This window comes from Meriones unguiculatus (genome assembly GCF_030254825.1).
Source record: "Meriones unguiculatus strain TT.TT164.6M chromosome 13 unlocalized genomic scaffold, Bangor_MerUng_6.1 Chr13_unordered_Scaffold_40, whole genome shotgun sequence".
Classification (NCBI taxonomy): Eukaryota; Metazoa; Chordata; class Mammalia; order Rodentia; family Muridae; genus Meriones; species Meriones unguiculatus.
Genome location: NW_026843649.1, coordinates 964,834 through 992,832, shown reverse-complemented (window position 1 = coordinate 992,832; position 27,999 = coordinate 964,834). Strand labels below are relative to the sequence as shown.

The 27,999-nt window shown below is 36.3% G+C and overlaps 1 protein-coding gene across 1 annotated transcript; it reads left to right on the top strand.

Annotated features, from left to right (window-relative positions):
* Positions 1 to 1,251: 1,251 nt before the first annotated feature.
* LOC132651111 (vomeronasal type-2 receptor 116-like) lies at positions 1,252 to 27,136 on the top strand. The gene is given in 10 exon segments (XM_060376404.1): positions 1,252 to 1,438; positions 2,013 to 2,040; positions 3,721 to 3,732; positions 7,672 to 7,713; positions 7,715 to 7,766; positions 7,768 to 7,932; positions 9,158 to 9,970; positions 15,682 to 15,909; positions 18,241 to 18,364; positions 25,870 to 27,136. Coding segments are annotated over 10 exon segments (2,550 nt in total). The 3' UTR covers positions 26,769 to 27,136.
* Positions 27,137 to 27,999: the final 863 nt, after the last annotated feature.

The following is a 27,999-nucleotide window of genomic DNA, read 5'->3' as shown; positions in this document are numbered from 1 at the left end:
AATCATGTGTTCTGGATAGGGCTCAGTCACCAGTGTTTACTTCCTTGATCAAAGCTCTCTGTCAAAATATGATTGAAAAATGCTACAGCCTTCCCTGCTCACCCTTGATTTGTAGTTCCATCCTATAAAAATGCTCTACAATTTCACTTTAGCATTGCAGTTCAGCTACAAAGTCTGGTCTGAAGCTCTAATTGATCAGTGGCCTGAATGCAATAAGATTTTTGTCATATGCTTACATATTTACTATGAGGAATGTTCAGAAAATCAGTTAATACCCAAATTTGTGCTTTTGTCGCAGACTGGTCAGTTTTTGATGCATAATTCAAATAAAGATCATGCTTTCCTGGACTTTTGTGACTTTTGGGAATATTTTGTTGTTTCAAAACACAACATTGGATTTATTAAAAAAATGTAATTGTGGAGTGGCTGGTACATGAGTGTGCTATTAGCAGAACACAGATTGTAAGATTAATGCTTGTGTATCTTAATACTATGAATGTGTGACATAGGAAATGATCATGTGTATTTGACTGTAATATTGTTACTCTTTTTTTAAAAATACTTTATACTTATCAGTGAAAAGAGAAGACAACAGATAAGGGAGTCAAGATAGATACAAGGCTATTGTGCTTTTGAATGGCAGACACAAGAGACTGACACCACCAGTTGCCAATCTTGAAATATTTTAAGTGCAGTTTTGTGGAATACATTTAATTTTTTAAAATCACCTGTTCAAACTACCTTCGCAACAACAATCCAAAACAAACAAGCTAGTTTTAGATGACCTACAGTTCTGTTTCAGACTATGGGACTCTTCAAAGTCACTGTGGACCATGATGAAATCATACAGGTTGGGGAAGAAAGAAAGAACCAAACATGTTTTCATCCACAAAGAGTATGCAGGTGCAGAGCCCCAGGGTTATGGGATCCCCATAACGCAGGTAGGAGAGGAAAATACAACAATGAAAATCCATGGAATTTAGAGTGACTCTGGTTAGAGTTAGAGAAATATCTCAACACCGTGACCCACAATCTATTGTCTGGACTTTGCTTCAGTTTGTGAGCAGGCTGTCATGAGAACCATTGGTTGTGCACAGACTAAGAACCTGAAGTAACAGTAGGAAGCAGCTGTAGCATACAAAGGTTTCTAAGACAAGGTTGAGGTCTGAGCCTGCTGCATGACATAAATCAACAATCTTCTTGAATCATCATAGAAGCAGGGCATTGTCTCTGTGTTGTGAAGACATTGACATGTCCTTTCCTTTACTATGTCTCTTCGTACTCTTGCAATCTCCATTTACATCAATGGAGGTGATGCACCACAGCTGTTTTGAGTGCTGGCAGCAGCCCAACACCTACATGAAGGCAGACATAATCCTAGGTGCATTTATCCCCATTTACATAACACTAGAAGCACCCTTCATGAATATTTTTGACAGTGACCCAAGGCCACTATGGGAACTCTTTTTGTGAGTACTTGTCTGAATGTGGTATGCGTGTTCTGGCTACAGGATAGTACCTGCTCTTCTGTGCACATGCAATTTCTTTGACAATATAGAAGATGATACAGAGAAATATAAAAGTTTTAACCTGTCCTCCTTCATTACACATCTACAAACATTTCCACTTCTCTTCCTTATATGTCCAATGGGGAAGAAATCAGAGAGAGAAACCACCAAACTTTTTGAAACTAGACTTTTGTGTCTAGTGCACTGTGGAATTCCATGCTCAGGTTTATATATTTTTTACACATTTCCTCTAATCTATCCAGAAAATATTCCACTCTGCTCACCTTTGTTTGAGCATCTAAATGGCTTTTGTTTGAATGTTTCCCCAGATTTGGAAATTTTCAACTAAAATGAACTTGAGTATCCCCATGTCCTTAGCAAAAATCTGAGCCTCTCCTGGTCTACATGATTTAGTCTCTTTAAAGTGTCTCAGAGTTTGAACACTGTGGTCACAGTTATGGCTTATTTATTTCTCACTGATACTTTAATGCAGTGCTATGAAAGTCATGTCCTTCATGCCTGATATTCTGATGTCTACTTAGTTCTGTTGGAAACACAGTGACTTGTGGTGTGATTGGAGTCTTAGTGGTTTTCATTTCCAATGTTAGCATTTGTCCTTCTCCTCCTCTAGAATCTGAATTTTGTCTTAGGATTTATCTTTTTGGTACTGAGTGTTTTATTTGTATTCCTTTTTTTTTTTTTGATCCCTCATCCAAGTTCTCCTGTGTACTGTTTATTCTTGTCTCAATGCCAAGACAAATTCCATGTTTGATCCCATCTTCCTTTGGGTTATTCACCTCTTTACTTTCTGAAGTATTCACTGGCCACTTTATTGCTTTGAGTATACTTGTGTTCATTTGTTGTTTGTGTATGATATTGTAGAGGAGTCATTCAGCTTTTCCATATTTTCTGTTTTTCCATTCATGCTATATTTGGCATATTTGTTCACTTGAGTAACAATTCTGGCTTAAGATGATACTTTACTGGGAAGTATCTTCTGAAAGGCTCATTCTATGCACCTCATTGTGAGTAGGAAAGAAGCCTATAAGCCTGTGGTCCTCGTAGCTGTATTGTTATGGAGTATGTGAAGAGAAAAATCCCAGGATGCCTGATTTATTTTGCAAGTTAAGTACTCTTAGGAATGCTTTCACATGAGGGAGAAACTATAGTTCATTAGCCCCCTACAGCAGGAGGTAGAAAGTGTACCAAGACCAGAGAAAGAAAAGAATCCCTCCTCAGAGATAGGCAAGAGACAGAAAGAATGAATTATTAATTGTCCAGAAGTCTTAATCTAGAATCTGTTTGACTTGTGTTAGGGGGATCAAGTCTCAATTCCTTGGAGCTTACAGTATATTTTTAAAACTTTACTAAAGAAGATGAACACTTCAAATATTTTAATATAAACACGATACAGAATACACACTGTAATCCCCATTATAAGAAAAGCAAATATCTGTAAACAGCTGGGTTAGATTCATGCTTTACAGCTATACCTAAATCTTGGAGATCAAAAAAGGATGGTTATGGGCTAAAGTCACGAAAAATGAACAGACATAGCTCTGTCTATATATATATAATGACAGATAAGATTTCTGCACAATAAAAAGCACTGTGTCTTCAGAACAATGATAGGACATTAAAAAACTAGATTCTATAACTATGTGAACAGGAGCCACATCCTTCATCAGGTGGTTTCCATAGGATATCAGAACTCCACTGATTAATATTTTAAAACTCCAACATTTTGAAATCATTAAGTCTCATTTTCTCATACCTTAAACCACTGTCTCAGATATTTACAACTTGCATATAGATTTCATAATTCACTGTCTTAATCAGTCAAAATTTATATGAAGTTTAAAGCCTCTGTTTCCCCCTCCAGCTATTTACCAGGAGACTCTGTTAATTAAGCAGTGCTTGAAAAGCAAGTTGTTTTAATTAAAAATTCTAACAATTAAGTTGATATATATTAATAACATGATAGCTTTAGTTTGAATTTCATATATATTTATTTTTGTGTGATTATGTTGTTCAGTGTGATGCCTGTCAGCAAGGCAAACCTGTCTGGCATAATGCCTCCTTCAGCAGGTGACCTGCTAGCTGTAGAAAGAACAAGGCTTGATTGTCACATATAGTATGGACTGACCAAGTATCTGCAGCCTTGTTTTAAAGATATGCCTCAAGTTTCCTGATTGCTGTTCAACTTCTATAGTGACAACATGCTGTCAACACCACCAGAGACCTGAGAGGGTTAAATTGAATAAGCAGTATAAACCAAATGGCCTCTGTATCAGTCAAAAAGTCTGATACCTGTACACCCAGTCTAGGGTCTAGGTTCCTCCATGGTGTTCAAATACTTTGTGGTGAGCAGACGTTCTTTGAATGTCACCCAAACAACATTAAGACTTCAGCTGCAACATAGGGAATCAACAGCTTTCAAGCACCAGACCTGTAACGTCTGAGAGATGTTTTATGGAAGAGGAATGTAGAAAAACTAACTTGTCTTGGCCAGGCACATTAGGGTATTCAACTAAATAGTGTCCAGAGGTTGGTCAGGGATATAATGATGGGTGAAGCATATGTCAATTCTTGGTTCAATTGTCAGCATTACTACAGTTCAAATATGATCAAGACAAAGGCTATTTCTGCCCATAGTATTTGTGAATTGCCTTAGCTTCTGACTGGAAGTGTATATTTTTGTTTACCAGAGGGAGACTTTTTCTTTAGATTTCTTAAATCCATATTTAGAAGAACTCTCTGAAGGGTTTGGGGAACAACATCTAATTTGTTAACCATATCTTATAGTAAATAAATTTCACTGATATTCAGTTACTTATGTAAGGTTTGTCCTTGATTAGACACAGAGACACTTTTCTCTCTGTAGAGGCATTATATTTATATTGTGCATGATAATAAGCCTACCTCTGAACATGTTAAAGTATTTGGTCATTTGTAAGGTGTCTGACCATTATCCGGAATATTAATTATCTTTTACAGTTTCCAACAAGTTCACAGCTTTTAAGATTAAACTTTTGCACTTTTACCCATGGTAAGTTTGAGCCTTACCATTTTGATTTGAAGATTTAGGTGAAGATCTTTTACAACAAAGAAGAACCTTAAAACATAAATAGAGTTCACAGAAAGACTAGGAATGTCATTTTCCAGATCCATTTGTAGTGTATCTTATAGAATATTAGTTTCTTATATGACCCAGTTTATCCAAATAGTTAAACATTAACATATTAAGCAAAGACAGAGAGGTTATATTTACATCTTCATGTAAAATTCTGGGATCGTGGATAGACCTTAGGAATTTATAGACCTTTGTTGCAGAAAATTAAAAAAAAAAGATTGTTGGGCTCTATACTATTTATTATTATTTGCCACAACACTATCACTGTGGTGTTATTTAACCCCTTATCACAAATAAAACACAGATACTGGTTAGATTTTATAATTGTCTTATTTATTTTGGGCCAGATAGATATTTCACATATGCTGGCTCAATAACCTCACCATTCATCTCCTAGCCCCCATCCAATGCCTTCCAATTTAATCCTCCTCATCTGGTCCACCTTCCATCTATAATCCCATAGTACATACTAGCATTCTACATATGAGCCTTTTCATGTCATTATTAGAGTCCTTCCTTAGCCCACATGGTATTTTCTCCACAATAACCCATCATGGCATCCTTCTTCCTCCTCACTTCCCGACCATCTGTCTCCTTTCCCAGAAGCCCCAGAATCTTTGTCAGGCCTAACCCATTCTTCCATGCCCAGAATAGGACATTTAATCGAACAATCAGGTATGACTTAGGCAGGTTTTCAAAACTAAGATAGGTGTAACAGATCTTGAGTGCCAGTAACACACATCAGAACAACCTCCAATAGACCTCATTTATAAAACATAACTTAGTTATTTAACTAGTTGTTCCTTACCTAGGTTTTTCAACAAGCCTCATTTTGAACACAATTATTAGAGATATATGTATGTTTTTAGACACTTATAAACTTAGACATACATTTCTAAGTCAGTCTCTGTTAACCTGAATAAATATTTATAAACTGTTGTCAAACATTTGATGTTAGTAAGTTCTATTTTCTAGAAACAGAAATTGTATTCCCATAACATATACACTATGTTCTGACACATTTATTTTTCTAAATATGAACTGAATACACGTCATACACAAGCATGCTGTAGTTTTTTAGGTATTAATCTTTTTTCTTACAATTTTTAACCTGACATTTTGTTGATGATTTTACAGTTTTAAACCAAACCCAAGAATTTACAAATCCTGAGTTATAGAATGTATAAAAAATATTCTTAGAAATCTTGAAATAAATTTTATATATAAGGTACAAGGTTTTCTCCATTAATTTATATATTTATTAATTTTACATTCTGATAGAAGCCCTCCCATTATCCTCAAGTACCTCCTCTCACACACTCTTTCCCCCATTTTCCCTTCTCCTCTTCACAGCAGGGGAAGGTTCCACATGGGTATCAACCAGCCCTCGCACATTAAGTCTCTACAAGACCAGGATCATCTTCTCCCACTGAGGCCAGACAAAGCAGCCCAGCTAAGGGACTAGGATCCAAAGTCATATCTCAGGTAGCCAAAGGTTAAAATCATCAATGAAGTTTTTATAGCCAGTCTTTGCAAACATAGCTCTTTCCAGGAGTTATAATTCAGACATGTACACTTTCGTACTGTTGAATATTTGGTATTGAGTAATTCCTGGGAAAGACTAATCCTCCCTCTGTCAATGGTTGCTAATTGCATGGTTTAGACCAATAGATTCTCTTTACAGCATCTAGCCATAGACCTCAATTTAATATATTGCAACCAAATGAATTTCTACTTGGTGATGGCAGGAATGAAAGCAGAATCTTTCCTTCAGTAGAAACCAGTGGACTTCAAGTTAATGATTTCTGCTACTCTGCCTTTATTGGGACCAGGCAGGCTCTCACCTACCAGGGGTTTGGAAAGAAGCATCTGAAGACCCATCCCCAAACATGGAAGTCTATGAGTGAGACATTTAAGCCAAAACACCTGCACCAAAATTCCATTTCCTCCTATAATTAGTAATTTTTTTACTGCCCTATGGAACTTGTGTTTTCCTCTTTTTTTTTTTTTCTCATGCTAGGATACTTACTCTTTTATTTCACTGCGTTACCTTAGCCAGGAAACTCTACTACTCAGCAATTTAGTTTGAAAACTTATAGAAACACTTTTCCTTTAGTTATTACTTTTTACATTAAAAAAATGTTTTGTATTTTTATTTTGTGTTTATGAAGTTTTTTTGTGTTTTGCCTACATGTTTGTTTGTATACCACAGGTATGCTTGGTGTGTGCAAAGGGGAGAGGAGGACTCCTATAACTGGTGTTAAATGGTACTGTAATCCAAAAAGTGGCTATTGTGACTGAATCAGAGTCCTCCACAAATGCAGGAAGTACTCAAAACATCTCAGTCATTTCCGAAGTCCCCAAACACTATTTTACACAGGTTTATTTATTTTTATTTCATGTATTGAGTGCTTGCCTTCTTGTGTGAATACAAAATATGTGCCTGGTGGTCTTAAATTCCAAAAGGGATCTCATGACCTAGAGCTACAGATGGTTCCAGGTCCTCCTGTGGGCACTGAGACTGATGCTCTTCTTTGTACAAAAAGGGGTCAGTGTGCCTAGATGCCTGGATGTCTATCCATCCTTCAATGCAACACTTTAACAGCAAGAGTGCATACAAAGTTATTACAATTTTTGTAAACGACTATGAAAATGAATAATTGCAAAACAAAAGGACATGAAGTTCTTATTCACATTCCTAGTGAACACCTTAGTGACTCCTCTGTATTCCAATGTTTCCATGAAGAGAAACATCATAAACACCTATATGGTTAGCAGTCATAGGACATAAAGGGACACAAAATCTTTATCCACAAAATCTTCAGCAAGGAAACCATTATTAGTTATAGTTCAATTTCTGAGAATTTAGGAGCCATTCCATGATGTTCCTGATTCATCAGGGGCTTATTCACAAAAGCTGTACATGTCACAGTAAAAGTCAAGGCTTAACATTTCTAGGTTTCTGAATTTGATAAAGAGTTTCTGACAAAATGGACTGACTACACTCATCATTCTGTTCTTCTGGTTTAGACCGAAATGGAGAAACTATCTATATTTGCTGACCTTATACTTTGCTTCCCAATGTGACCTTGGGTTTCCATGTCTACAATGCCTTTAATTCTAACAAAAAAAACCCTAGAAGGCCCTCTGATGTCAATGTCTGGAAGAACTGAGTATGTTCCTAACTACAAATGCAAAACACAACACAAAGCTCCAGGAATCATTTCAGGAACCACGTCAGAATTTTCTGCTGCAATTGGAACACTTTTAGAGCTCTACAAAGTCCCACAAGTAAGTTAGGAAAGTATTTTTGTGCACAATCACAGGTCAAACCTGACAAAAACAAAACAAACAAAAGAAAACAGAGAAGTGTTTTATGTTTAGTATAGGCAGATTTAAAAGAGCAGTGAATGAATTACTTTGATATGGCAATGGTTAACAGTAGAAAGAATGTGGTAAAATCATGCTCAGAACATTCTGAAAATTTCTAAGCAGATCACTTAGTGGAAACCAGGACTCTATTGTCAAACACTGGAAGATGTACTTTGGATAGTAAGGCTGCATTTTATCATAAGCCAAATTGTACAACAAAGATACAGAAGTACCAAAGAAAGCATATAACAATCTCAGAATTCTTGCAGTTTCAATACTGATGTATGAAAAAAGAAAGTCTGGGACATGTAACTAAATTTAGAACAATCTTCAATGTCATCATGGATGAAAATCACAGCACCCACAGAGACCAACCACTTAAATAGATGGCCACAATTGATTCTTTCCAGGCTACACTGAAGAAAGGTATCAATCAGCCAGCATTACTAAAAACAGAGAAAATACTGTGTGAGCACAAGGGTCAGGAATAATCAAGATTATAAAACCACAGTGTAACTCTGATTGTTATCACTCAGTTAAACAATTAATAAATGTATTTTATCGTAATGTAACAAAAAATGAAACGGAATAATTTACATCTGTTTCAGGGGCTTTTTTTTCTCAGTGAAATCTATCATTAGATAGGAATGATGCAATAACTCCTGGAAATGTGATTTCAGATCTTTACAACTTGTACCATTTTAACTTAGGTAAATGAATCTCTAAAAATTTTGTCAGTCTCTTTCTCTATTTGCTTTTCTAAAGCTGAAGGTTCTGAGAAATATGGTGTTATATGACCAGAAAGTACTTGGTAGTGCTTTCTGCAGTCTTTCAGTACATCAGATACTCTATTGTATCGTCATTGCAATAAAAGAGATCTATCAGGTCTTTCAAAGACAGTGAAGAGAATATTGTTTACTCCAAATACCTTAGTAACGTTGGCGCTCATGGTACTTGAAAAAAAAAAAACATATTCCATCACATGATTAGAGAGGCAAGCTAATCTCAGAGAAGACAGCTCCTCACCAATATTCTGTCCTTTGATTCTCATATGCAAAGAATGAACTCACTTCCTCCCTCCGGGTGATGATTCCAAATATGTGAAACTCAAGAATCATCTTTTATTTTTCCTTTGCTTCTTCAGGTCACATATGGTCCCTTTGATTCCATGCTAAGTGACAAAGATACATTCCCAACCCTTTATCAGATGTCTCCTAAAGACAGAGCTCTAACCCAAGGGTTGATCTCTTTATTGCTCCACTTTGGCTGGAGGTGGCTGGGGCTCTTTGTGTCAGATGATGGGAGAGGAAGGGAGTTTCTCTCAGACCTATCAGTAAAGATTGTTTCAGAAGATATCTGTGTGGCTTTTACAGAAAAACTGTCTGATAACTCAAAATTTAGAATATTTTATGATTATGGATTGCTGAACTTGTACCAACATATAGAAGTAAATCTGATTTTATTCTATGGTAATATGGATGACTTGGTGATCTCCCTCCCATACATTAAATTTTTTTTAAGAAGAAAGGTGTGGATCATGGCAAAGCAACACCTGACATATTTAGAATCTACATTCAATGACAGGAATTTTTGGATATATATTTTCAGAGGAAGTTTCTCATTTTCTAAGAGGAGAAGTATCCCTGGCTTCAAGCACTTTCTTGAGGCACTTACACCCTCCCAGTACCCAGGAGATTCTTACTTCTCTAAATTCTGGGTTGACAATTTTGATTGTTCACCTCTTGGTTTTCTATGTGAAAAATTTAAACCCTGTCCAGTGAATATTTCCCTAAAGACTGGGGATGAAATAAATGATCTGATGACTACTTCTGAGCCCAGCTATTCCATATGGAATGCAGTATATGCATTGGCCCCTGCCCTCCATAAAATGCTGTTGACCAAAACTGAAATGGGACCTATGGATGACAGAAACAAGGGTGAGATTCTACCATGGCAGGTAAGCCTCATTCATAAGCAAGGGAATCACCAGGATCACATATTATTGGTAAGTAATTTACTGTGGTTAACCAAGAAAGCATTTTCTTCTTATAATTAAAAGAATATTTTAAAATGCAAAAGGGTTTGTCATAGTATATCTATATATGTCTATAATTATCTGACATGATTTTGGAACTGAAAGCACAGATTTGAAGACATTAAATTAGAATGTGTTTCAACAAATGTTTCCTAACCTAACATGAAATTCTGAAATATCAATATTTGATTAATGTCAAAATATAGCAAGTTCAATAATCACATGATTAGAGAGGCAAGCTAATCTCAGAGAAGACAGCTCCTCACCAATATTCTGTCCTTTGATCCAAGAAAATTTATATTTTCTTGGAATATATCCATTGAAATAAGCTTTAGACATAATGACCATATCCAAAGCTGCTATTTCACATAAAATTCAATCTATATTTAATGACAGAGGACCATAAAATTAATAGCCTGTGCAAGTGACATAGTAACTGAAAAATAATGGCTTTTATAATTTATTCACTCTTAATTACTTAAAATGAAGGAAAAACCCAGACTGTGTTTCTATTATTAAATGTTAGAACACAGTGCTCATAAGCTTAGGCACTATCTCTGTGTATTAGTGATAAATGGATGTGTTTGAGTTTTAAACCAACAAGATATAAACATGGGATTCATTTATATATATGAGCCTTAATGGTCACATTCAAATAGGGTGCCATGAAGAAATTTGTTGAACAAGTCAATTGGACTTTAAATCCATTCAAAAATAAATAAAAATGAATTCTGAACATAGAGTGCACTGTGTAATTTAGAGTATCATGTAAAACAATAATATTTGGTATAAACACTGACACAGTTTGTGAACACAGTTTTCTAGAGATGTGATATTATCTAAGTTAGTATGTCCTGTGTACAAATAACTTAGCACCTAAGCAACCTTTATAACACACATTGTTAATTAGGTAACACAATATCATGTCTCAGTAGCTGAACTGTTTACCCATTGTATTAAGTTAGATATGTAATTGAATCATACTGGAGGATGACTCAGTGTTACATGTACTTGCTGCACATGCAGAGGACCCAAGTGTCGTTGTTAGCACATACATGGCTAATCACAACTTACTAAGGTACAACTGCTCAACTTACTAAGGGACCCACATGAAGATCCAACATCTCATCATTTACATATATGTATTGCACCTAGTTCCATTCCAAGTATAAAGCCCCGGTGGATGTAGGTCACTTTACTCTGTATTCTTGCAGCATTCTAGTCCACTTGGGTTCCTTCTATCCTTCCCAACCACTCTTACATGAGACTCTTCAAGCTCTGTGAGATGCTGGACTGTGAGTCTCAGCATGTGATTCGATTAACTGCTAAGGGTGAAGAGGCTCTTAGAGAAATGTTAAGTTAGGCTCCTGTCCCTAAACATAGCACATATCATTAATGTTGTCAAGGATTGGCTATCTCCCATGGGGTGGGTGTCACATTGGGGCAGGTATTAATTTTTCATTCCATCAGACCTACTGTATCTTTGTCTTTGTCCATCGTGTAGTTAGGATAAATTTTGTTTGGAAGGTTTTTAGGTAGATTGGTGTTTCCCTCCCACCACTATAGGTCCTTCCTGGCTAGAAGGGGGGCTTTCTACACTCTCAACTCCCACACTGATGGCAGGCTCAGCTAGAGACATCCCCATATCCTCCCTGTAGCCTGTAGCCTGACCCATCTCAACAGTTTGTCTCAATGATTTCCCCAACCTTCTTTCACCCTTTGTCTCCAGGCCCTTAAACCTTGCCTCCCAATTCTCATATCTGCTTTCCCTCATCTCACTCCACACAACCTCTCCTGTCCAATTCCCTCTATATTTCCTCTTTCACTGTCCATTTAATTTCCCCATCTGAGTGAGATTTAAGAAGGTCCTACCTTGAGCCCTTCTTGTTACTTAGTTTCTTTAGGTCCATGATTAGTAGTGTGGTTATTATACGGCTAATATCCACTTATAAGGGAATACATAGCATATGTGTCTTTCTGGCCATGGGTTACCTCACTCAGGATGATCATTCCTATTTCCACCCAATTGCCTACAAATTTCATGATTTGTTTGATTTTAATAGCTGAGTAGTGTAAATGTACCATATTTTCTTTACCCATTCTTTGGTAGAGGAACACCTATTTTTTCCCAGATTCTTTCTATTACAAATAAAGCTTAATGTATACAGTTGAGCAAATGTCCATTTATGGAGAAGTATCTTTGTTATATGTCCAGGAAGATTATAGATGGTTCTTGAGGTAGAACTGTTCCCAATTTTCTGAGAAAGCACCAGATTGATTTGCAAAATAGTGGTCCAAATTTGTACTCCCATGAAAAATAGAGGAGGGTTATTTTTCTCCACGTCCTTGTCAGCATGTGTTGTCACAGCACCACACTCCCTCCCTCATCTCCTCTTATGTCCCTCCTCAAGCCCACTGATGGGGGGTCATTTTTCCCTTCCCTTTGTCCCTAGCATATCAGGTCTCATCGAGACTGACTGCATTGTCTTCCTCTGTGGCCTGAAGTTCTTTTATTGCACAGAAATGCTGGGTTATTATTATTTTTTTTTATTTTCAATATAATATTGTGAATTGTTCTTTCAAGGTCTGTGATGAATTGTGTTGTTTTTTGGATAGGAATTATATTAAATATATAGACTGCTTTTGCTAATATGGTCATTTTTGCTATGTTAATTTTACCGAGCCATGAGCATGGGAGCTCTTTCCATCTTTTGATATCTTTTCAGTTTCTTTTTTCAGAGACTTGAAGTTCCTGTAACAGAAGTCTTTCTCTTGCTTGGGGAGAGTTCCACCAAGATATTATTTCTGGCTGTTCTGAAGGATGCTATTTCCCCAATTTTCTTATCAGCCAATTTCTCATTTGTATTCAGGCCACTACTGATCTTTTGGTTAATTTTAAAGCAACCACTTTTCTGAAGTGGTTTATCAGCTGTATAAGTTTTCTGGTAGAACTTTTGGGGTCACTTATATATAATAGTACATCATCTGTAAATAGGGATGTTTTTACTTCTTCCTTTCCAATTTGGACCCCCTGATCTCTTTTAGTTATATTACTGTTCTAGCTATAACTTCAAGTACTACATTGAAGATACATAGAGAGAGTGGGCAGCCTTGTCTTGTCCCTGATTTTAGTATAATTGCTTTGAATTTTTCCCCATTTAATTTGATTTTGGCTATCTGCTTGCTGTATATTACCTTTATTATGTCTATGTATGGGCCTTGTAACCCTGATCTTTACAGAACTGTTTTCATGAAGTGGTGCTTGATTTTATCAAAGGCATTTTTTTGCATCTAATGAGATAAACATGTTTATTTTTTTCTTCCAGTGAATTACAGAGATGGATTTAAATATGTTCAATCATCCCCACATTCCTGCGATGATGTTTACTTGATCATGGTGGATGATGTATTTGATGTGATCCTGGTTTGGTTTTCTAGTATTTTATTGAGTACTTTTCCATATAAGTCTGTAAGGGAAATGGCTCTGAAATTTTCTTTTTTGTTGGGTCTTTGTGTGGTTTAAGGTATTAGAGTGACTGTAGCCTCATAGAATGAATTTGGCAATATTCCTTCTGTTATATTTTGTGGAATAGTTTCAGGAGTGTTGGAATGAGGTCCTCTTTGGAAGTCTGGTAGAATTCCATGCTACAACCATCTGGCTCTGGGATTTTTTGGTTGGGAGACCTCTGATGACAGCTTCTATTTTCTTAGAGGTTATAGGACTGTTTAAACTGCTTACCTTATCTTAATTTAATGTTGGCAAGTGACATATATCAGGAAAATCTTCCATTTCCTTTTGATTTTCCAAACTTGTAGAATACAGTCTTTTGAAATAAGACCTAATGATTCTTTGGAGTTACACTCCCTTTTCATAACTGATTTTGTTTATTGGGATACTATCTCTCTCCCTTTTTGTTAGCTTCTCTAGAGCTTTGTCTATCTTGTTGATGTTCAAAAAAACAGCTCTTGGTTTCACTGATTCTTTGTATTGTTCCCATTTTTTTTCTTTGACACTAACTTCAGCTATGAGTTTGATTATTTCCTCCTGTCTACTCCTCTTAGATGTTTACTTCATTCTGTTCAAGAGCTTTTACATGTACTTTTAAATTGCTGCTATGAGAATTCCGTAATTCTTTTTAGAAAGGCACTTAATGCTATGAACCTTCCTTCTTAGCACTGCTTTCATTGTGTCCCAGAAGTTTAGGTATGTTGTCTCTTCATTTTCACTGAATTCTAGAAGATCTATATTTTCTTTCTTTATTTCTTCCCTGACCCAATGATTACTGAGTCATTCAGTTTCCATTAGTTTTATAGGTTTTCTATTGTTTCCATTGTTATTGAACTCTAGCTTTAATCCATGGTGGTCTGATAAAATACAAGGTGTTATTACAAATTTCTTATACTTGTTGAGGCTTGCTTTCTGACCAAGTTAATGGGCAATCTTGAAGAAGTTTCTGTGATGTGCTGAGAAGATGGTATATCCTTTTTTGTCTGGGTGAAAATTCTGTAGATATCTGTTGAATCCATTTGATTTGATCATTAGTTAGTTTGATTGTTTCTCTATCTAGTTTCTGTTTTCATGATTTGTCCTTTGGTTAGTGTGGTGTTTTGGAGTCTCCCACTATTACTGTGGACATATAAGTGTATTATTTAAGCTTTAGTAATGCTTCTTCTACAAATGTAGGTGCCCTTGTGTTTGAAGCAAAATATTCAGAATTGAAACATCATCTTGGTGGATTTTTGATATGATATGTATCCTTTTACTATGATATGCATCCTTTCCCATATCTTTTGAGTAAATTCAGTTAAAAGTTTATTTTTATTAGATATCAGGATGGCTTCTTTCAATTTGCTTCTTGGGTCCATTTCCTTGAAAAAGCTATTTCCAGCCCTTCACTCTGAGGTAATGTCCTCTTTTTTGTTAAGATGTGTTTCTTGTTTGCAGCAGTCCTACTTATGCATCTATTCTGTTAGTCTGTGTTTTTTTTTTTTTTGAGGAATTGAATCCATTAATGTTGAGTGATATTAATAACTAATGTTTGCTAGTGCTGGTAATTTTGATTTTTATGGTTGTAGTGAGTTTCTGTGTTTCTCTACTTTTGGTTTTGCAAAAATGGTGTTTTTTATATCTTATTTGTTTTCTTGGGTGTGGTTAACTTTATTTGCTTGGAGTTTTCCTTCTAGTGTACGTTAAAGCTGAGAAGCATAGACATTGGTGTTTTGGGGTCCACAGCACAGCCTCTTACTTGCTGTGGAGTCACTAGAGTCCTAGCACTCAGAAACCATGTGGACTAGGCACCACCATTTTGAATCCTCTTCAAATATCCATCTTTTAAATGGAAATATTTTTTTTCTGGTGCTGGAAAAAGACACAGGACCTTTTTCCAAATAAGGACACATTACACACTATACTATCTTCTCTCTCATAAATGATATTTCTACTTGTGTTTAGTAACTCTAGCATTACTTCAAAGGGGAATAATTTTAATCTTGCTATATAACTGGGGAGACTCCTAAACATACTAAGCACCTTTAAAAAGAAACCCATATCAGAGAGAGGGAAAATGAATTTCTCTTAAAGGTCAACCAGTAATCTGTGTGGGCCACTTGTATAAAATTTTGTCTCTCTTCAGCTGCATCCATTTTTGAGGAAAATTAAAGTGACAAATGCTGCTGGAGATGAAATAAGCTTTGATGAGAACAAGAATGTCATGGAAACATATGATATACAAAACTTTATTGCATATAGTAAGCAAAATTCATTAATACTTAAAGTGGGAGAATTTGTCTTCAAGAGTCCACAAGACCAAGGCTTTTTCATCAATGAAGTTCTGATTCAATGGCCAAGCAATTTTAATCAGGTTGGAAAAATTTTCAGCATTTAATATAAAGGGAATTATTTGTAAAGAATTATAAACTTGACTGTGTAATATATATTGTGAAATTTCTTTTTTTATTATTATTATTTTTTATCAGTTACATTTTATTAACTCTGTATCCCAGCCGTGTCCCAATCCCTCATTCCCTCCCAGTCCCTCCCTCCCTCTCTCATCTCCACCGTGCCCCTTTCCAAGTCCACTGATAGGGGGGACCTCCTCCCCATTCATCTGATCCTGTTTTATCAGGTATCTTCAGGACTGGCTGCAAAGCCCTCCTCTGTGGCCTAACAGGACTGCTCCTCCCTTCGGGGGTGGGGAGACCAAAGAGCCAGTCATTGAGTTCCTGTTGTGAAATTTCAAGCTCTTAGCTCTGTTGTGACTGTGAGTTTGTTTGTGGGTATTCATGCATATGAACACACGTGCTGGTTAAGGCCACAGTTAACTGTGATTATCTTCCTCAGTTGCTGTCCACTTTCTTTTTAAATAGGATATCTTTCTGAAACCCTTACTTTCTGATTTTGCTCTGCTCAGTGGACAGTATTACCTATGTACTCTCTCTGTCTTCATGATCATAAAGCTTGGATTACAGGCATATTTTCTGCACCCAAACTTTCTTTTCCTCCCTTCATCATGATTAAATTCAGACTTTCATGCTTATGTGGCAAGAGCATTATATACTTAGTAATCCCTTTATTTCTGTATGATGACTTTAAATCTGAAATAAACCAGTATTTCAAATATATATAATGTCTACATACACAAATAAGTACACCTACAGACGCACACATAATGTCAGCTAATTCCTTAGCTAGAATTAGATGAATTGAACCTGAATGCTTGTGTTCATTGATGATGCAATGAATGAATGAATGAGTGTTCATGGTTATATATAGGCATGTTTGTGGGTGTTACCACATGTAAACACACACACATGATAACACACACATGGATACAAACTTATCTATACAGTCACATATGTTAATTATACAGGCAAGCTGAAGCTCAATGCATCCTTCCATTCACACAACTCCAACACAAGCATATCAATAGTTTTACAAGATTTTGAGGTAGCATAAACAAGAAATAATTATGGATTTTGATAAAAGACATTTCTGGAACCAATGTATATGAGCTGCCCAATACGTATGTTTGGAACTGAACTCATATTTCTATGCAAGAGCGATGTGCACTCTTAACTGCTGAGCCAGTTATCTACAAGCATAATACTGTTAATATAGACATATTTATGAGACAGAAACTGAATCCAAATCAAGGCAGATGAGATGTCTAAGGAAAGATAGAAATATTTCCTGTCCTACACAATTTCTAAAATATAATGAACTAAAACTGTATTAGTTTAGTAGTTATTGTGATTAACTAAGAATGCAATTGGTAAAAATCCTATGTGATGATGTCTCTAACGTTTGAAAGGAAAGGTACAGTATAATTCCTACCACTGGGAGTCATGGGTAAACATCACAGAAATATATTATAATTCACCAATGGCCAAACAATCTTTCATGAGAAAATTGAGCTTCCTTTTTCAGCTGAATCAGAGTGTGTGGGTTTTAATACATGACTGGAAATGTAAAGGTAGAAACAGATGAGGCGAGAGTGTTGGGTTTTCTGTCTGACAATCCAACCCTTCCATAATTCATACAATAAATGAGTTCTGAGTTGCTGCCTCAGAGGCGAGAATATGTGGATGCCTTATACATTTCACATAGGTAAGGCAGAAGTGAGTCACAGTTTGATCACCATAAATGGTTGTTGAACACTTAATAATAGGAAGTGAGCTAACTTCAAATCTCCATTCTACACTCACATATGATAACCTCGGAGTTCCCCTTAAATACATATAATTTACTTTGTATCACAGTCATAAACCCTCCCTCATTCCCTCTCAATCCCACTGTCCCTCCCTCATCTCCTCTTTGCCCCTTTCCAAGTCCACTGATAGGAGAAGTCCTCTTCCACTTCCATCTGACCTTAGCTTTTCAGGTATCTTCAGGACTGGCTGCAATGTCCTCGTCTGTCACCTACCAAGGCTGCTCCTTCCTCAGAGGGAAGGGGGAGGTCAAAAAGCCAGTCATTGAGTTCATGTCAGAGATAGTCACTGTTCCCTTTGCTAGGGTAACCCACTTGAATACTGAGCTTGTGATTAATATAAAAAAATAAAAAAATTATAAAAAACTTAAACACACACAAAAAATACATACACTTTACATAGAGTATGTACATTTAAGTTGTTTAGCCTAAAGTATTTTAAATTAATGTTCAATATTATGACCAGTTTTTCTGTGTTGCCTTCAGACTCCTCAATCTGTATGTACACAGAGCTGTGGTCCAGGATTCTGGAAAGTTCTACAAGAAGAAAGACCCATTTGCTGTTTTTCTTGTGTATTTTGTCCGGAGTGGCACATTTCCAACCAGACAGGTAGAAAAATAACACCTATCCTCAACTGCTTGGGAATATAGAAGGGGAAAGTTACAAACTGACTATGGTGTCATAATGCAATGCTGTTCTCCATGTCTCTTTCCCTCATCCCTGAATCCATTAGTAATCACTGCTGATGCCACAAAATGTGTGAAGATTTGAGTGGCAATTCTCTTGCTATTGTGTCATATGAAAACTACTAAAAAAAAAACCTGCCTTTTGGTGCATGACATGGCTATCTCCATGGTATAGGTTCCCCATTAATTGTGAGATCTCCACTGGTCCAGAATTGATTTTTATTTCTGTAATAAACAAACCTAATGATTTTTGCCTGAAGATAACTCCAGGAAAAGTACATGTGTGATTGTTTCTTGAATGCATGAGAAATTGAACTGCATTTACAACACTTACATTTGTCATCTTCAGTATCAACAATAGTAGAAAAAGAAAGTTGATGTAAATAAAAATATGGTTGCCTGTTTAGGGTTATGGTCAAATGTGTGTTAACATAGACAAGTAACTTCATATGGCATGTGCATGTTTTATTTTTAATACAAACAAACACACACACAACTAAACATATAATAAACAAGAGGCCATGAATTTGAGAGAGAATAGATATAAAGTGGCTCAAGAAGATGTTCTTGGCAAAGAACAAGAAGAGGTATACTGAGATAATTATGTTCTTTTTAAAATGAAAATTTTCATAAGAAAGTAAAAAGTCAAAATGAAAATACATTAATATAACGATGAGAATCTACTATTTTTTTATCATATTCAAAAAGGCCAACCGTTAGACAACTGGATAACAAACAAAACATTTTATGATTTATTGAAAACACTAAAATGTTGAAAGATTAAATATTCGTTATATTCTGAGATCTAGTGCTACCATAGGTTAAATTCCTTGCAGTGTGATATATGACTTCACATACTATGTTGAAGAGATATCAAGAGAGCAGGCAGTCATGCCTCGTGCCTGATTTCAGTGGGATAGATTTAAGTTCCTCTCTGTTTAGTTTGATGTTGGCTATAGGCTTGCTGCATATTGTTTTTACTATGTTTAGGTATGTGCCTTCTATTCTTGATCTCTCCTAAATTTTTAACATTAATGGGTGTTGGATTTTGTCAGATGTTTTTTGGCATGTAGGGAAATGATCATGTCTTTTTTTTCTCTTCAGTTTGTTTATGTGGTGGATTACATTGATAGATTTCTGTAGACTGAACCACCCCAGCATGTCTGGGATGAAGCCTATTTGGTTATGGTGGATAATATTTTTGTTGTATTCTTGGATTCAGTTTTCAAGAATTTTACTGAGTAGTTTTGCACCAATGATCATAAGCAATATTGGTCTGAAGTTCATTTCTTTGTAGGATCTTTGTGTGGTTTAGGTATCAATGTGACTGTGGCCTCATACAATGAGGTTGGTGATGTTCCTTCTGTTTTTATTTTGTGGAATAGTTTGAAGAATATTGGTATTTCCTCTTCTTTGAATGTCTGGTAGAATTCTTTGCCGAAACCATCTGGACCTGGGCTTTTTTGATGGGGATTTTTTTATTACAGCGTCTATTATCTTAGGAGAGATAGGACTATTTAATTTATTTACCTGATCTTGATTTAACTTTGGCAAGTGGACTCTATTAAGAAAATTGTGTATTCCATATAGATTTGAAATTTTTGTGACATATAGACTTTTGAGGTAAGACTTTTCTTTTAATTTTCTTGGTGTGTGTCCTTACACACATGTTTCATTTTTTATGTTGTTCATTTCGATAGTGTCTTTCTACCTTTTAGTTACTTTAGCTAAGAGATTGTCTATTTTGTTGATTTTCTCTAAGAACCAGCTCATGGTTTTGTTGATTCTTTGAATCATTTTGTTTTTAGTATATTGATTTCAGCACTGAGGTTGATTATTTAAAGCCATCTACTCCTCTTGGGTGTGTCTGTATCTTTTGTATTTTTTCTGGATCTTTCAGGTGTGTCATTAAATTGCATGAATGAGATGTCTCAAGTTCCTTTATGAAGAACTATGAACTTTCCTCTTAGCACAGCATTCATTTTGTCATAGGAGTTTCGGTATGTTGCACCTTCATTTTCAATTAATTCTTGAACATCTTTAATTTCTTTCTTTATTTCTTCCACGACACACCTGTCATTGAGTAGAGAGTTGTTCAGGTTTGATATATGTGCAGGTGTTTTGCTCTTTTTGTCATAGCTGAGGTCCAGCTCTAGAACATGGTAGTGTGATTGGATTCAAGGGTTATGTCAGTCTTCTTGTATCTTTTGAGATTTGCTTTGTTCCTGACTTTGTGGTCAGTTTTGGAGAAGGATCCGTGATGTGCAGAGAAGAAAGCATATTTGTTTGTGTCTAGGTGAAAATTTCTGTAGAAATCCCTTAGATCCATTTGATTCATGACCTCTGTAATCTTCACTATCACTATTTAGCTTCTGTTTCAATGATATGTCAATTGGTGAGAGTGTGGTGGTGAAGTCTCCCACTATTACTAAGTTGGGACTGATGTGTGATTTCAGCTTGAATGTTTCTTTTACAGTGCAGGTGCCCTTGTATATGGTGCATAGTTTTTCAAGATATTGATGTCCTAATGGTGGATTTTTCTTCGATGAATTTGAAGTATCCTTCCCAATCTTTTTTAATTAATATTTTTTAAAAATCTATTTGATTAGATATTAGGATGCTACTGCCACTTGCTCCTTCAGCCTATTTGATTGAAAAATCTTTTTCTAGCACTTTACTTCAAGTTAGTGTCTATCTTTATGGCTGAAGTGTTTCATGTTTGCAGCAGAATGTTGAATCCTGTTTCTGTAACCATTCTGTTAGAATATGTCTTTTTCTTGTAGTGTTTAGTCTATTGATGTTGGTAGATATTAAAATCCAATGAATGTTAGTTCTTGTTATTGTGGAATTGGTGCTGATGGTATGTTTGTGTACTTGTGTTTTCTTGATTTTTTTGTTGTGATGTCATCTATATCCTGTGCTTCTTGGGTTTAGATTATCTCATTGGTTGGTGTTTTCTTTCTAGTAGCTTCTCTAGGTCTGGATGCTGCAAAGATATTGTTTAAATTTAGTTTTGTCATGGAACATCTTGTTTACTCCATTTGTGTTGACTGTAACTTTTGCTGGGTCACTTTTGCTGGCATCTGTGGTCTCCTAGTGTCTGCATGACATCCACTGAGGCCCTTCTGGCTTTCATAGTCTCTTTTGGGAAGTCTGGTGTGATTCTGATCGGTCTGCCTTTATATCTTATTTGGCCTTTTTCCTTGCTGCTTTTATTTTTTTTTCATTGGGTAGATTTAGTGTTTTGATTATTATGTTGCACAAGTATTTTCTTGTCTGGTCTAGAATATGTGGTGTTCTGTAAGCTGCTCTTATGTTTAAAGCTATCTCTTTCTTAAGGTTGGTGAAACTTCTATGATTTCATTGAAAATAGCTTCTGGACCTTGGAGCCTGGAATCATCTGTTTATTTTATTGCTATTATTCTTAGGTTTCATCTTTTCACGGTGTCCTGGATGTCTTGAATGTTTTGCATCAGAAACTATACTTTTTCTTTCCTTTGAGAGATTTACCAGTTACTTCAACTACATCTTCAATGCCTGAGATTCTTTCCCCAATTTCTTGTATTCTGTTGGTGATGCTTATCTCTATGGTACTCGATCACTTTTCTAAGTGTTCCATCCCCAGTTTTCTTTGTTTGTGGTTTCTTAATTAATTCTAATTTTCTAAGGTCATGGATAATTGTATTTCCTTCACCTGTTTGATTGTGGTTTCCTGTCTATGATGGCCTCTCTTTTGTTGTATTTGCCTGTATTTCTTTGAGAGATCAGTTGTTTTCCTCTTCATATGCCACAAATATTTGAATAAGCATAGATTTAAGGTCATTTTTTTGTGTTACAGCTACATTAGTATATACATTGTTTTTTTTTGGGGGGGGGTTGGTGGAGCCATGGTGTCCTGATTTTTGTTGACTGTTATTTTATGCTAGACTTTTGCCATGTGGTTTTCTGTAGCCTTAGCTGTTTGTTCCTGGAACCTGCACCAAAGACTGGACCAGCCTGTCTTTGGAGTCTAGTGTAGTGTTCAGGAAGATGAGGAATGTGCAGTGGCTCAAGAATGGGTGCTGGCAATTCAGATGACAGTGTCTTGAAGGGCAGTGAACAGGCCATGTAGTGAGCAAAAAAAAAAAAAAAAAAAAAAAAAAAAAACAGATGGGGCATGTGAATTGAAGGTCAGGGAGTGTGCATGCATGGGAGCCCCGATGTTTGGGGTGCAGGTACTGCTACTGGTCATGAACACTGAGCATATGCAGATGCCCCAAAGGGCTCCAGGCCAAGGTGACAACAGTGGGGGCTAATCAGAAGAAAGCTGGGCTGCAGCTTATAGGCCTGCCTAAAACTGTGTTCCTTGTATGCAGTTTCCTCTCTGCTCTGCCATATTGGATCTGGGATCCCTGTGTTTCTCTTGTTTCCCTGAGGTCCACAGGTTGACCAAAGGAACTGTGGCTTGGTGGATGGGATGCTGTTCCAGTAATCCTGATGTTGACCTCAGGGGAGCAGGAGGAATCTGAGGTCTGGTTGCTATAGCTGAGAGACCCTGGGGGTCCAAACTCACTGGAGTATGTAGAAGGGCCGACTGCACCATAGTTTGCTACCCCTGGACCTGCTCAATGGTCTTTGGGACTCCGATCCTCTACCCTTCAGTTATGGTGCATTCTGGTCTCCAACATATTGGAGTCTCCTTTTGTAATCTTTCAGCCTTCCTTAATTTCTTTTTTGGTAAGATGCTTTTGTGAGCATTGAATTTCCTCATGAGTCTGTTTAGGTCTATTTAGGCTGTTGAATAAAAGTTGAATTCATGTTTGAATCATGGTTGCTTGGGCATAAAACTTACCCATTTTATGTGCATTTTAAGCACTCTGATATATATATATATATTTAAATATTCCCGTAGAATATTCTGAATTTCTTTGGATTCTGTAGCAATGTTTTTCCGTCACTTCTGATTCTACTAATTTGAGTCCTCTATTTCTTTCTTTGATTTACTTGAGACAAGGGTCTGTCAATTTTGTTTATCTTCAGAATGAACCAACTCTTCCTTTAGTTAACACTTGCATTTTCTTTGTTTCTGTTTCATTCATTTCTATTACAATCTTACTATTTCTTTTTAATGGATTATTAATTAATTTGTTTATGTACTACTGCAGCATCTAATCACACTTTTCCTCCTAGTCCCTCTCTGTCACCTCACCTGCCAACCCATGTGCCCTTCCTCTCTTTCTTTTCAGGAAAAAAGAAGCCTCCCTTGGATATAAAACCAGCCTTGCCATATAAATTTGCAATAAGACTATGCACAACTTCTGCTATTGAGACTACACAAGGCAGTCTAAGTATCAAAAAGGAATCCAATGGCAGGCAAAAGAGTCAGAGAGAGCTTTGATCTTGCTGATAGGTGCCCCCCCATGAAGACCAATCTGCACAATGGTTACACATGTGCTCTTAGAAGTCCCACATGAGGACCAAGTTGCACAACTACTACATATGTGCAGAGAGCCCATATCTGTCCCATGAATGCTTTCTTGTTGGCAGTTCATTCTCTGTGAGCCTGTACCAGGAACCTTTCTGTGAGGCCATCCTCAGCATGAAAAAGAGAGTTGGAGTATGTTTGCAAGCAGGGTTCTCCACAGCATATATGCTATATGAGGGGTCAGTAAGGGAAGGGAGTGAGTCAGGTTCAGTGGTCAAGGGAATCTCAATTGACATTTAAAATTCAGACATTTCTGTAGCTCTGATTTACTATCAAAAAGGTCCTTCTGTATTTATACAAGTTTCACAGTTCAAACACAGACTAATGATTATACAAGTGGTACAGAGTAGGTGTTTGATTTTTTTCATTACTTATCCAGGGTTACAAGTTCAGCAACAATTAAAAAATACAAACAGAAAAGATAGTATTATAAGCCCATGACTCTACTTTAAGGAATCAAAAAAAAAATGTCTCCTGCAAAGAAAACATATTTAATGTATGACAGTTTGCTTTTAGACTGGCATTGTTTGTAGTATGAGTGCAGTCCAGAAAAACAGAAAATACTTTAACAGGTCTTTGTATGAATAGCAAATACTAATAAATAACTCCTTTTACTATATGCATCATCACCATGCTATTAAGTAGAAAAAGTTTATTTTAGTCAATCTGTCCTATTTACTGAGTTTTATTCCATCAGGGGTGTATCCTCTATGACCTCCTATTTTTAAACTATATTTTCAGGGAGCTCTAAACCTAAAATGAAAGGAAGTCTTAAATCTATAACTGAATCTCCTGGCCTCTCAGGGTTTGCATAATGCCTTGTTTACTCTGCACCAAAATACTGTTTAGGGGAAGATACCCCAAGAAAACTTCTGAAATAATGGCCTCATATCTAATATGTTTATCTGTGCTTAATGATGTCCCAGGCAGAAAGAAAATTTACAAACAGTGTACACATAAAGTTAAGTTTTGGATTTTCATAAAAAGACTCAGACATAAATTTTTGTAGAAAAAAACAAATGGAATCATAGCGCAGAAAACCACTAGTAAGGAAACACACAGAAAAAAATATCTAAAAAGTTGGAATAACAGTGATTTTAACAATCTGCTCAGCTTTGCTGGAATTACATCAAGCAAAGTAAATGACTTTCACCAACTCCAGTGAATCTTACTGTGCCATTTTCCCCTTTATGATGTAATGATTTAAAGATTTATAGACCTCTGTGACATATAGGGCTTTTTTTAGTCTTTTGGAGATGACCAGAAAAACAAGTGTGGAAATTAGAACAATTCCTAGGATTACTCTGGAATTATAATGAAAAGACAAAGAGTTCTGTACTGAGTCAAAGAATGCCAAAGAATTTAGAAATGTATCTGCAACTTCTACAGCTGAGATAGGTACAGGTTGATCTGAGCTTAGAGCTGCAATTTGTTGATGCAAGTTTTGTATGCTTACCACCAAATCAGAATTGTTTCGTAGGCCATGGATGTGGGATCTAACTTCTTCACATGGTACCTTGGAAAAAATATGTAGAAGCAGGGTAATAAATATCTACTGAAACTGTGAGTAGCAAGAAAAATGAGAAGAACCCATGATGGTGTAATCAGGGAAGTGCATTTGGATACACTGATGTGATCAAAATACTATACTTAGTAATTTAAATCACTTAATTTAAAAAGCGGCTGAAGGATTACTTGACAGTTTTACTTTCTCTGAATATGAGTAATATAGATTTCACTTTAATTGCCTTAGACAAATAGTAATAAATTCTTTAAACAAAACTTATTATTAAGTATCAAGAAAAACAATAGATTGGGATTCATAAAGAGTTCATGATTTTGGCACTATCATGAAGCCGAATATGCCAGGCTATACAAATCATTGAAAAGAACTCTTATGAATTAAATGTGCAATGTGTAAATACATGTATAAACTGAAATGTTGATTCACTTACTCCGCACAGATCAGCAAGAGTGTAGTGCTTGCCTAAGTCAAGACTACCCAAACCCTGAGAGAAACCAGTGTTTACCCAAGGCAGTGACATTCCTATCCTTTGAGGATCCTCTGGGCATGGCTCTGGCCTGCACAGCTCTGTTCTTCTCTGTAAGCACAGTTATAGTTTTGGGGATCTTCCTTAAACACCGAGAATCAGCCATTGTTAAGGCCAATAACAAGACTCTCAGCTATATCCTGCTCATCTCCATCCTCTTCTGCTTCCTCTGCTCCTTTTTCTTCATTGGACGCCCAAACACTGTCTCCTGCATACTGCAACAAATAACATTTGCACTTGTATTCACGTTGGCTATTTCCACTGTTTTGGCAAAAACTATAACTGTAATTCTGGCCTTTAGGATCGTGAAACCTGGGAGAACAATGAGAAGGTTGTTTGTCTCAGGCATCTATAATGCTGTCATCCCCATCTGTGTCCTGATTCAACTTATTCTCTCTGGAGTCTGGCTGGGAACCTCTCCTCCCTATATTGACACAGATATACACTCTGAACATGCTCATGTCATCATTTTATGCAACAAGGGCTCAGCTACTGCTTTCTACTGTGTGCTGGCATACTTAGGAACCCTGGCCCTAGGGAGCTTCACTGTGGCTTTCCTAGTGAGGAACCTGCCTGACACATTCAATGAGGCCAAGTTCCTGACATTCAGCATGCTGGTGTTCCTTAGTGTCTGGGTCACTTTCATCCCTGTCTACCAGAGCTCCAAGGGCAAGGCCATGGTGGCTGTGGAGGTCTTCTCCATCCTGGCCTCCAGTGCAGGGCTGTTGGTGTGCATCTTTTCCCCAAAGTGCTACATTATTTTCCTAAGACCTAATAAAAACTCTTTGAGACATTTGAAAAACAAAAACTAGCAAATAAAAATTGATCATTTTGATGTATTAGTTCTCTAATGAAACGCATTAGCATACTAAAATTAAATCATTTACCTACTTTAAAGTAACTTTTTCTGAAATGTGTATTTAAAGAAAAATAAGAGCCCCTCACTTTGTCTCTCAATCACAGACATTTATTTCAGAATAGAAGCTGCTGTTAAAAACATATTTTAGTAAGTTATGCATGTTACTTATTAATGTGTGGACAGTATACATATTCGAAATGTAATTATATGATAGTAATTGATATAAATAGTACATGAACTAAATACTTGTTCTCTTTGTTATTTTTGGGAGTTTAAGAAGATTTGGGTGGTATATGAGATTCTTCTACAGAACAGGCATGAAAATCAATCTCTGTAAAGGGGTGGGATGTCTATTAAACAGCTTGAACCATCCCAGAATTCAGAGTAGAGAATTTTCTAAACAGAAAAATGAATCTGATGCCTGACCCTGCTCTCTTTTCCTTGACATACATAAAAATGACTCGACATCCCACTCTACAAATACTTGCTCAGTTGCCTTCATTGTGGAAGACCTCCACAGCCACCATGGCCTTGCCCTTGGTGCTCTGCTATTCTGTTCACAATAGGTAGGATATGGAAACTCATAAGTATGTTTAACATGATAAATATCATACATATAAATAGATGTAAGTAAGAAAAATATAATTTAGGTAACTCATATCCAGAAGACAAATATCTTTCATTCTCTACTCTTGGGCATCTAGCTCCAAATGTTGGTTTGTGAGTATTCATCATGGAATGACTGTAGAAACAAGAAAGCATGGTAGGGAGGGACACAATACAATGGCAGGTACAATTGATCTGATTGGGATAAACCAGGGAGGTACTCTAATTATGAAGGAGGATAAATATAAAAGAAGTAAGTTGATGAAATAACAGTAAATTTTTGAGAGAGTTTTCGGCAATCATATTGTGAATTATCTACATAAAATCCCTATAATACATGTAAGTCTATTCATGAATATAAACATGTTGCAATCTAAATGTTTTTAATAATGCATACAGATAAGTATAGTTCACCACTGACCTAATTTTATGCTACTGCTATATCTAACCTGGAAACTACAGTCCATTTCCAGCCTGAACAGATGTTTTTTGTTCGGTCTGAAATACCTGAAAATAACAGGATACAATGGAACTAGGAAAATGAAGAGGTGCCATGCTAATTCCTGAAAGTTTAATTT